At 33.2% G+C, this 13133-nt stretch overlaps 1 protein-coding gene across 1 annotated transcript; it reads right to left on the minus strand.

Moving 5' to 3' along the window:
• Nucleotides 1-804: 804 nt before the first annotated feature.
• Nucleotides 805-12761, minus strand: LOC117316875 (zinc finger protein 250-like). Its single transcript, XM_033871662.1, is given in 6 exon segments — nucleotides 805-1744; nucleotides 1978-2242; nucleotides 5866-6177; nucleotides 6180-6898; nucleotides 9799-9862; nucleotides 12658-12761. Coding segments are annotated over 6 exon segments (1569 nt in total). The 5' UTR covers nucleotides 12727-12761; the 3' UTR covers nucleotides 805-1604.
• Nucleotides 12762-13133: the final 372 nt, after the last annotated feature.

Raw genomic sequence — 13133 nt, forward strand, 5'->3', positions numbered from 1 at the left:
CGGAAGTAATTACAAACTAAATGTTCCGTTATAACCGGAAGTCATTATAAGGTCAAGATTTTGTAATAAAAATTCTGTTATGTAGTCATTTTTACCGGAAGTCGTTATAAATCAAATGTTCTTTTATTACACATCTATAACGTACTCATTATAGCTGGAAGCCATTTGATCTAATTGTTCCGTTATAACCGGAAGTCATTATAAACCAAATGTTCCGTTAAAACCGGAAGTCATTATAAGGTCAAGATTATGTTATCACACTTCTGTTATGTAGTCACTTTAACCGGAAGTCATTCAAAATTTAATGTTCCGTTATAACCGGAAGTCATAATAAGGTCATGATTCTTTTATACCAATTATGTTCTGTAGTTACTTTAACCGGAAGTCATTTTAAACGCAACATTTTGTTATAACACATCTTTTGCGTGGTTACTTGCTATCAGTAGACGCCGTTATATAAAATGGTACTTGAATGTTATATATTTATTGCATGCATGTATGGACTATTAAAAGAATCAATATTTTTTTTATATTATGCATACGTAACATGCTCGCTAAACTAGAAGTAATTGTAGACCCAATTCCCTTTTATAACAAATTATGTCTTTATATAACCGGAAGTCATTTGAGATAAACCGATTTACAACCATGACATTGTACCGGCAATCACATGTACCAAATTTCAATTCAGCAGGAAATCATCTTAGATAAGCGGTACTGCTATATCAGTCAATTACAGTCACTGCAACCGGAAGTCATTATTGTAGATGTATGTTTATTAAAAAGAAAAAAGAAAAAAATACGTTTTATTTTACTACAATAACGACTTTTATTTCCTTTTAACAACCATTTAAAACACTACAGGTACAATACACATTTTTACGACACAATAAGAATTAACACGACTAGATCAATCGTGTACATATGACTTTAAATGATTAAACATCAAACAATAAAAACATGATTCATAAGAATGGAATTCATTTAAATCATCATTATTGATGATAACTATCAAGTTCATTAATAAAACAAATAATAATAAATTAACAGTGATATAGATAAGCACCTATACATTACATTATATAATTATTGCACTAAAGATTCAAACTATCCTATGTACTATACGGAGCACTGCACCAATGGTTAATTTTCAATTTGAAGTTTTTTGTTAATACTGTCTCAAAATGAAAAGACGAAATACTTGAAGATGTATTATGCATCAATTGCATGGATATATAAGTGCTTGCTGCAAATATTAACATTTCCATGTTCTGACTTTGTTTTTGTTACATATGTATTTTGCAGTATGCACTTTGTTAATAGCGGGTGGATATATCCACGGGTCATTTTAGCGAAAATAACCACACCGTGACAATTACAGCATTGAAATTATTCATTGAAAATACCGGTAGTATATACATGTTTCTAATCTGAACTTTCTTCATTGTATCAGAATAATATGATGATTGAGATCCTTTTGAAGAACAGAGCCGAGGTTATTGAATTTATTATATCAGAATAAAACATTTCATCTACTAATAAAAATACTACATTTTGGAATTGTTCACTTCTCCAAATACATCTATTTTTTCTGTTATTAAATTCTAGTTTTGCTGTGCACTTCCGGTTCCTGTCATATGATCGACCGGATATGACGTGTCGTAATGGATCCGTTTATGAGTTGTGAGAGTACTTGCTAGAGAAAATCCCTTTCCGCAAACATCACAGCGATGTGGTCGCTCTCCTATAAAAAGCAATATAATTGAATTAGTGCGAATCCGACAAAATTGTGTAATTATCCATTTTTTTAATTATTATCTAGTCTTTGATCACAAATATTTGAGATAAAATGAGAAATATATTTTCAATATCTAAGGGTTTAAAGACAAGAAACCTGAATCGGTAAAGGTTGAATATTTTGTAATTTAAGGAAATAATCAGGAAATAGTCAACCGGAACCGGAAGTTGATCCCTTACCGGTATGAGTATAGCAGTGGATTTTCATGTCGATCTTTTGATGAAATCCTTTCCCACAATACGGACAGATGAAGGGTTTGTAATTGGTATGAGTACGCATGTGCGTATGCAAATTAGATGCCCTGTTGAATGCCTTGCTACACTGCGGACACACATAAGGTTTCACGGTCGTGTGGGTGAGGCGATGGCGGGTTAGGTTCCCTGGCTGGCGGAATGCTCGGCTACAAATCTCACACTTGAACGGCTTGTCTCCTGTATGTATCCTCTGGAAATAATAAAAATGAACACATTTACAATTTTTTGCCACTTTGATATAATACATTGTAGTTTAAATTAAATAATCAAAAACTAATATGTCACAAAAAGAGGATAGTATAATACTTTTGTCGATTGCTCAATATTATTTATAACTCTTTCTATCACTTTACTTAAAATCCTGAACCATGGAAAATCGGCGGTTTGAAGATTGGCACCTTTTTACTTCGAAACACTTCTTACCGGAAATGCCCTCCGCAATGCCGTATATTTATAATTGGCTATGATTCATTAATATATAAACCTTCGACGTTTATTAAACATATAAAACAATTTATTTAAATATGTTAAATTTTCATTTTGATAAATTATATAAAACTATTACCTCAAGCAAAAAGCTATTGTCTCTAATTATAACATTTGAAAAATTAACCAAAGCGAGAAAATAACTAACTCATCGGTGAGCGAACTCAGAATACATAAGCTTTATAAATAAAGTATTGTATTGTTGTACATATTGGATTGTTGTATTGGATTGATGTATTTTATTATATTGAATTGCTGTATTGTATTATATTGAATTGTTGTATTGTATTTTATTGTTGTATTGTATTTTATTGTATTATTCAATGGACTATGTTCACTTTCGATTGGAGCGAAACTAAAGGTTTCCGAGGAGTATTGAGGAAGGCTGTAATGTCGTGAGCCATTTTTAGGAAGAGGAAGCAATGTTGTAATACCTTGGTTTCGGTTTCCAGCCTCGACAACGACCTCTTATAATTAAAGAATGCTTTTAATTCGGTATTACGCCCCCAAATCCGGACTCTTTAAAATTGATAAAAGATAAAGTAAATTATTATCAGGTTCGCTGTGTTTCAAACAGTACATGTTATAACTAATCAGGTATTTCGTTACCAAGAAATACTTTGTTTGAAGCTTTTTAAATAAAGAATGAAATGAACATGAAATTTAATAACCTTATTGGAAACATGTATATTTACGGTCGATGTTCTCTTTTTTTTTTTTTTTTCTTTGAAATTGATAGCCCTTTAAAGAGAAAGGAAATGAGGGATGTTTGTATAGGTGTACATCAAAAACGGGACCAATTTTCCATTCTATTGTGAAGTGTAGCAATTTAAAAACACCTTTCAGGCTATGCATCGATCGCGAGTTCCTACGCGGTACATCATTATCGGATACGCGCGTCAAACAACATCACCGGAAGTCAGTTCGCTGGAAACAAAAGGGACACAGATACGAAAAGAAAATAAGACCATATTGTCTATGGTAACGATATGCCCGCTAGTTTAGTTATGTAAGTAGCAAAGAAGATATAATTAAACTCGGCATACATTGAATACAGTTCTGTTTACATGGAGATTTACATGTATTGGTTAGGCAGATGTGTTTGACACGCGAGGGTGTTCGAATCAGATTGATTCGCCTTTTGGCATTTCAATTTTCAAGTGCCGAGCAATTACTTTTGTAAACAGTGAAAGAGGGGCTAATTGAAAGAAAAGGTTACAAATGGACAGGCATGGATGTAGCGGTGCTACATTGGCTCTTGATCAAATGTTGTTCTATTATAAATGTCAACAGAAAGTAATCCCATACTGCCGAACTGTTGGCGGTGATCAAATGTTTTCGTTCGTCTGTGTCAATAGTACGAACTTGTGTTTCAGACAAAAGCTGAAAAGGAAGACGGAAGCCACTTTTACCGTTGTCGATACTGTGCCGTATTTGGTTATCGGATTTTGATGAATAGTGTACTGTAACGAGTGCTGGATTCTCTAAATAAATTTATAAAGTAAATAATACCGCGTGCCTATTGTGTGACCTATGCCATTCGTACATGTCCCAGAGGGAAAGCGAAAGGAGAGAGAGTGAGGCACGCGCCATTTAAATAATATTGATACCTCGCGATACAGACAAAACTAAAATTTAAACAATTGAAATTTTAGAAAAACCTCACCCGTAAAACTACATCATTTTAAAAGGACATCTCTTTAAAAGTACATATAATTGTAGTCGCCAGTGGTAATAATAAATCGCAATAAAATTTAAACAGACTACATATATACGAAAATACGTTTTGAGATGAAAAGTTGATAAATCAACCAAAAACAAAATGCGGTTATGTAATTGTGTGTTACGTCGAGATAAATATGTTTTTAGTGGATTTTTGGTATATTAGTCTGAGGTTAATGTGTGTTTTACTAAAACTTAAATGTTCATGTAACAAAATAACATATCTTAATGAGAATTTACATTACATGTGCAAGTATATATTTATATTATATTTAATTTATAATAAAATGCATGTTCTGTGAAATGATTTAAAAAAAATTTTTTTTATACCGATATTGTTATAAATAAACCTACAATAAATCGGCGGCCGATACCTTTTAAGTCACGATTCCTTTCACGTTACTTTCACACGTTAAACAATCACATCGTTGCTAATCTTTATTTTATTTCCGAAACCCATGTGGAGTTATCTCCCTTTATAACACCTCTCTATTAGAATTACCTTCATTTTGACACCTCGGTATGAAATCTGTTCCCATTTAAACTATTGTTCCGGTCGCGTGTCTTTTACAAAGAGGGTCGATTTGGAACGCGGTGTGTCGGAGGGGATATATTATTGATCTTTAAAGGGCCTCGAAGGTGTCGTTGCACCTGTCAGCAAAGGTCTACAGGTGGTCGCGACAGGACACGTACAAAACACAATTAGGGATTGTAATTAAGGCGTAAACACCACAGGTAAATAAATAATTCTATGCACGAGCCAAATGTTGTCTGATTAAGGTATTAGGTATTCCTTTAAATGATATATTTAATCTCGTAACTTGTGAAAATCTTTTCATACATAATTACATATAAAAAGTTGATATAAGGCAATTTTCTGTTGGTACTAAACAGACAGATAATCTTCGTTAAAGATATTTTATAACGTAAGTAATTGCTATCATATGTAAATACTCCCTATCCTTTCAAAAATTTTAAATAAGATTTTATTTTCTAACATTCCGTTATTGTTAATTATAAATTCACCCCTGTTTTATTAATTAGAAGAAAAAATCCAGCTCTTTAAAGAAACATTTAACTTAATTGTCTTACAAAAAAGCGAAAGTTAAATGAGTTTCTGACGTCACTTTAACTCTAAGTTTAGTTAAAGCCATACTTATAAAACAGAAGAAAATGATGTTTAGTGAATTATTTATAAATTTGTAATTTCAGAATTATAAATTAGAAGTAAACTTGAATCATTTTACAACAAATGCGAAACAAGTTATAATATCAATCACGCTTGTTGGCCCTGATGGAAGCGCCGCGCGAGGGATCTAACTGTGGGAGTAAACTAGAAGTACCGGAGAAAGAACCCACGTGGTAGAGCAGGTGACCCAATGCATTTCGACGTCCGATCGGGGATTCGAACCCCGGCCGCCTAGGTGAAAGACAAATGTATTAACACTGTGACTCCCGTCCACTTATGATGTAAGGACAGATTAAGTTAAGGAATATCCTGAAACGCAATTGTATTTAAGCGTAAGGAATTTAGGGAAAAGTCTATTTAAGGAGTTCCTTTCAGTTAAGAAACGTTGATGAAACGGTTGCAGAGTGTATACTTACTTTATGCGTGACAAGCGTGTTGCTCCTTGAGAAAGCTTTCCCGCAGACGTCACACTTGTATTTCTTCACCGGAGCCGGCTTGTCTGGGTTGCCGCGCTTTCCGCTTAGTCCGGTCATTTGCAGGAACGCTGGATGGAAAATTCCAGATGCAGGTGGGATGCTACCTAAGAACGGAAGCATCGGCGTCGATGGTCCAAGTGATCCCGGATATGACGTCATTCTGTTAAGTCCCGGAAATGATGGCGATCCTTGAAATAAATGTCCGTTTTGTGATGGATTTTCTAAATTCATTCTGGGATGAACTGATGCTAAATGGGTGCTCGGGTCTCTGTCGTGTTAATGTTTCTTTGGTGAATATGGGGAGGGCTTGGTTCTTTTCTGTCAATTGTACGGACTATTTGTTCTTTCTTGATATCAACTAAAGCATGATCTAAACTTTCTTCATCACCGGAAGTGCATTCATTCAAGTTCCGGTCAATGTTGTTGTCAGTGTTGTTATTGCGTTCTGTGACTTTGCTTTCCACGGCCTTTCTTCCTAACAGTTCATTTTCTCGCTGAAACATTTTTGTTAAGTTCATAAAATAATTGGTAAATGGAATTCTCGGATCAACATGGAAAAATGGCTGCTTTTCTGGCGATGTGGATAAAGTTTCTTCCGAATCGGAAGTGTCAAAACTTCTTGGTGACGTCATATCCTGTTTTTGGTAAGGTCCTGCTGATGTGTGATTAAGATGTCCTCGGGACATGGATTCGGACATCCATGGTGATAGAAAAAATCCGGGAAAATAACCCATCGATGGTGGAACGCACATCGGCGGAATTGATCCAAAAGTCATGGGATACGTCGGAGTCAGTTTTTCAATCTTGTTGAACGCAGAACTTTCCGAAGGGTTCAGAACTTTTGGCTTCACCGGATAAACAGCTCTTGCAACTTCGGGTCCTGCATCGTTCATTGACAAATTTCTAGGGAATTCTTGAGGCTCGGAACCAATAGACGATACTGGGCTTAGTGTCCCGTCCTCCATTCCTGAATCTAAAATACAAAATAATCTTAAATTTTGTACTTTTCTAAAATAGATAAGTCAGCTATTCATTGCATCAATTCATTTCTCCATATAATCAGTGTTATAACACCAATTACATAGATATCGCTTTAAACATATGTAGAAGTATCCATTACACCTAGCGGTGTTTCAATCGTGACGTCATAACATCTCTTGTATCATGTGATATCACGTCATCCACAGAGGAATTTTGTGGGAATGTCGCCATTTTTAGACTCTATATTTCAGTCTGGTAAAATATATATTTAATTGATAAACAGACTCTTATATTCGCAGTGACTAATTCAAATCCGATAATGACATTTGCCATGAGTTTTTCATTGTGTCGCGACAGAGGTTTTAAACCATGCGTGCAAAATGGTTCATCATTCTTAATTGTAATATTTTTAGGCCTAAATACTGACGGACCTGCATGAACTAAAAATATCACATTCACAAGTAGATTCGCCCAAAAAAGCAACATTCCGGGGGCAATTCTAAATTTACTTCCGGAAAACGGACATTATCGATACAATAGTGGTCCTTCTCTGACTTCTCTATGTGTCTCGGTAAATCTGTGAGTTTAAAGGATTAATGAAATAACTGGATTTTCCTATAATGTTATTAGATTGAATATACATGAAGCTAGGACTTTATTTACGAGTACATGCTTGTAATACGAGGAAGGCGTAAAACATATGTCTTGGGTTAGAGTACAGGTTCATACATATTGGGCGAAAGTTAAAATGGTCGAGAAATTCACCTCTGTGAACAGTGGTGAAGCAACATTATGCTATATTAATTATATTACATATATTGGTACATATTAACAAAATAAAATCATCGTAAGAAAACGAGATATACATGAATGTATGTCATTTGAAAATGTTCATGTATACCCGAAATCCCCCTCAGGCAAGTTTAGATATGAAAACAGGAACGATTAAATTGTAAGTATTATTAGAATGAAAATAAATTCGGCTAAACTGTTTTAAAGGATTTAATTGAAATTATTCACTTTAAACTTTGTATATTATAAAAGTTTTAAAAAAACTCCGATAATAAACTGATTATAGCTATTATTTCATTAAAAAATATATGTATTTTAACTTAATATGCGCTGCACAAATGTATATATATTTCTTTAGACTTTAACTATAAGACCCATAGATACAAGCATAGGATTTTTTCCTCAGACTAGATCGAGCAAATAGACACAGTGACTCTTTTTTAATTTCGTATGTTTCGTATCTTGATACATTCTCGTTAGTTTAAACTGTTCTATTTGTCGATCTTCATTTAACGATATATATACAACATATAAGTTATACAAATAGGAATCAGAAACAATTGTCAAGACACTTATATAAATCTGATACCTATATAGATTTGCGTTACATAATTAAATCCTTTTAAAACATTGCATTCATTTTAAATACGCCATAGTTATGTGGTGCATCGCCGACAGCGTAAAACGGCATCAATTACATAAAAATATATCTCGCTAAAACCAACAAATGAAAAAAACTTAATACATTGTAACAGTATCTTAGAAATAATTACTTATAATATTTAAAAACAAGTTTTCTAAGCTTAAGGTACATACAAAACCTACAGTTGGAGCACAATTTAAAAAGAAAAGAAAAAAAAAGAAAAGACTTTTGGTATTACAATAGTCTATTCTCATTTTTATTCAATCATTATTACTCTTTATCAGACATGCAGCATCATTAATGACGTATTTAACATATCGTAGTCTAAGAATTTATATTCAATACAGATAAATTAAAGATGAAATTTTATTTTCTATTTAAGTGAAATCAATTCTTCTAGGTGTAGATTAAATATTTTATTGTCTATGTCCAGGCTATGATTCATTTCAATTTAATTCAATTCATTGACTTTAGGCCTTACATTAGTGCATATTGCATACATGTATAATACCTAATATGGAAACACCAAGACAAACGTGGAGTACCTGCTAAAGAAACACAATTCTTATCTTATTTGCTTCAAAAATAAATTAAATACCAAAGAGGTATTCAGTCTGATGTAATAAATTTCTATTTACAATATTTGTAATATCATATATACCCTGACATGTATTTATACTGTATACATTTAGATAAAGATATCACATATGTTTGTATTCCTATCCACAGGGACTTGATACCGATTCTCAACGCACGGCCCATATAAATGTAAACATATAATAATATGTATGGACCGTGGACTCGAAATTAGTTCTAAGTCCCTGTGTTTGTTCTAAATTCTTCTGGAAGACTTATGTACTTCAATTTTCGTCGCGAGTGAAGAGAAATTTTGCGGAGGACATGTTTTGTTAGAAATTGATTTGTATCAGTGACGTAATAGTTATAATTTAAACAAAACAGATTTTTTTCTTCAGTTTTTTCATATACAATTGTAAATTAAGTTTCGATACCATATGTTGATTTTGAAATATAAACCGTTTGATATTTCTAAACGTTTACTGACAAGATATCATTGTGTTCATATACATATAACATAGACTTCTGTTATTGAAAAACGAAGGAAGTAGGAAAGAAAACAATATAATATTTCATAAAAAATAATCAGTTGTAAACAATCATTTGTTTTTGTTTTTCCATTTCCTTTTTTCCATTGTACGCAAAATCATCCATAAAGTTAAAAATACAGAATTATCAACAACTTCATCAATGGGATCTAATATCCAAGTCATAATTTTGATATGGTGTACAAATATTTCATCATATTCAACAGGCGTGATGATTTACTTTTTCCTAGAATAATAAAAAAAAAGACATATAGCGAAAAACAGTTATAAGAATTCAAAACAAATAGTTTAAAGCAACTGAGAAATGAAAAACACAACTGCCCGCCAACTTACCTGTTGAATATCCTTCGGAATTCAGAAAATTGCGTTTCACTGTAGGCATGTCCAGGAGAGGGCGCTAGTGAAAAACAGATAAGTATAATCCATATATAACTAGCACAAATAAATCTAATTAACATCAATACCTGTACAGGTGATCGTTATATCAACTTTCAGTGGTACCTAAGCCCCAACACCCCAGGATGATCACTGATTGGTCGACTTGTTCGAAAGCCGCGCCTCCTCATGAATATCGATTTATATTGACGTTTCAATTGACCAATCAAAACCGCGCAATATAATGCTCGTTTTTCTTTATAATTGTGAGTGAGATTACATGCTTTTTACTCCTTAAAACAACATGTTAATCATTGTCTAATATATTTATAAAGGTGAAATTTTATTAGAAAATATGTACAAATAAAATAAAACAATGAGAGTTTTATGATGTCCAACTGTTGAACATATTATATTCGGTTTCAGAGAACTAAATTACAATAGTAATACACAAATGGACAGGTAACATAATATTAGTCGCAGAATTGCAATTTCAGGAATTTTTACACGATAAATACACTACACTGTCTGCATTGTCCTACCATGATATCGTTATTTTTAATTACATGTACTTGCGAAAATCCGTCCTTAAAAAACTAAATTTGCAAAATTGTTCGTAAGCTCACCGAGTTATGTGTATATATGTGAGCTATGTAATATTTAGTTGATACTCTATTATGTACTTATCTCATACTGGGACTATGCTTTGTATGTGATTTTAGTCGAAATATCACGTATTTCTATATTCATGGATACACACAACTATACTTGCCTTGTATGCTAATGTATAAAATAATTTGGATGAACGGGAAACATTTCTGTTGAGCTTTGAGCACTTGATAAATATCAAACACAAATCTGAATACAAGTACGTTGTCTCACCAAGAAGTTTTAATGACTTAAAAATGAAATGCTGATTTCCCCCTGAGCATTGCCCTAATACTATTTATAACACATCTTAAAATAGATGTTTATTATCTGTGTTTATCTGTGTATGAAAAGAAATTAAAAAACAAAAACGCCTCTATCAATATCAGTATCATATTCTAAATTGTATTAAAGGCAATTTTCGCCCAAATTTTCAAATTTTTCGAGAGTTATTAGTCACCGGTTAGTCGCCTACATGACTTCGCCTACTGCTGTTTTTTTTTTTTTTATCTATTTCGAACCAATATTTACCTATCACAGTACTGTAGATAATCAGACACTTGTATATTGGATAATAGTCGGTTGGCACAGTGGTAACACACCTGTCTTTCACCTAGACAGCCGGGGTTCGATTCCCAGATCGGACGTGAAAAAAGGTAATGGGTCACCTGCCCGACCACCTGGGTTTTCCCCGAGTACTCTGGTTTCCTCCCACAGTAAGACCCTCGCGCGCGCTTCCATTCGGGCAGAGATCTATATACTTATTTAGTATATAAGTCTCTGATTCGGGCCAAACAAGAGAGATTGATATGTAAATCGGTATTACTTCTTTCTCAATTGTTGTATATTAAATAAAGTTACACTTTTATTCGATAATGTTGTAAGTAGTAGTGGGATCACGAATCAATATTCCAATCTCTAATATTCTTTTACATTTGCTATATGTGCATCCTTATCTACTCCCCCCCCCCCCCCCCCCCCCCCCCCCCACCCCCCAGATTACCAAACATTTAACAGCACTATCAGAATTGTTAATATATCACTGTAAAAATATGTAGTGTATGTGCGAAGTGTGTAGATAAAGTAATTTATTTTTACAAATCCGTATTAATGATGAGTGACATCGAGAATGATTTTTATCCAGGTTGTTTTCGCCCAAGGCTCGGCCAAATCGATTGTGTACCTCGCGTGCCGGGGTTAAATTTACACTTACATGTAAACATATTTTCTCTCTATTTACGGGGATAAGTGACCGCTGAGTGTCGATTGATCGGACACAACTAGCCAGTGTCCGAAGAAAGTGTGACCAGACTGACCAATACAATACCTCTGACTAGACAATCAATGTCCAATGATAGGGCCATAAATGAGAATTAACACTGAAATCAATGACCAGTGAAGGTTAACGAGTATCGAGGTTTTCACGTAATTTGTCAAAGCTGACCAATACAAATTTACAAATATTACCGGCTTGGTAAATTTAAATTCCAATAAAGTACATGTACTATTATTTGTGTAAAGTTATTCACAATAACTAAATGAATAGATAAAATAATTATGAAAAAATAGATAAAAATGGTTAAAAAACCCCAACAAAAACTCAAATAAATAAAAATGAAATAATAAAAGAAAAAAAAAATGAAATGATTTTTTTTTCTACTTATTCATTTACCACGGAAGGTAAAATGGTACTGACTATACCTTTTAAAAGTTATTGTGGGGCATATCGATTTTGCAATTCCCTTGCTATAGTTTTTGATAAAAATGAAAAAAAAAGAAAGAAATGAAGTCAAGAATGATTTTTTTGTCGAATTCGGAGTTTAATTATTTTTCAAGACAACCAACAAAATTAGCCTAAGACATCAATAAATGTCCAACACAGAGAGGGGAAAGACGATCTACATTGTTTAGCGGTAGACACGCACCGCTCATTTTAATTGTGATAAGTTAATGGTATTCTTATCAAGAATTTTGTCATACACGAGTGTCTACAAAATACTCATAATGAATATAAAAGATACAATATATATATATATAATCCTATCATGTTTTACCTTGAATAACAATCCTTGTGTTAAATGGATATTTATGCCAATTTACTCTAATTTTGATGAAAGATTTATAATTATATATCTATTACCAGAAAACAAAGACGAATATTTAACATACCTCCTTTACTGCACAGAGATCGTCGGTATAGCCGTCCATTGTCCTGATGAAGTAGTTTCGTGTGTCCATCTCCCTCACACAACATCAACGGTCACTCTCAGGGTGCAAAATGCTGTTCGTCAAATTTGACTTTTTAAAAAAGCTGACTTTTTAATCCGATTTCATCAGCGGTTCTTTAAATTTCCTTACGGGGCCAAGACGGGGAATTCTTTTAAAAATAGAATGAGAATTATTCATTGAGTGCTACATATATCATACAAACGCCGTATAAGGCGAGTATATTAAGCTGGGATTAACTTTTCTTTATTTCAATAATGCCCTCTTTTAGGCCCCAGAAAATGTGTATTGGCTAAATGGTAGTTTTTTTCTCACGTTTAATTTTCATTATGCCTTCTGGGACGATTATTGTTTATATTTCGGTAAAGATCAAAAGATACAAAAACATCAAAGTCAACCGAACCGGGTAGATTTTGACT

This window comes from Pecten maximus, chromosome 18 (genome assembly GCF_902652985.1).
Source record: "Pecten maximus chromosome 18, xPecMax1.1, whole genome shotgun sequence".
Classification (NCBI taxonomy): Eukaryota; Metazoa; Mollusca; class Bivalvia; order Pectinida; family Pectinidae; genus Pecten; species Pecten maximus.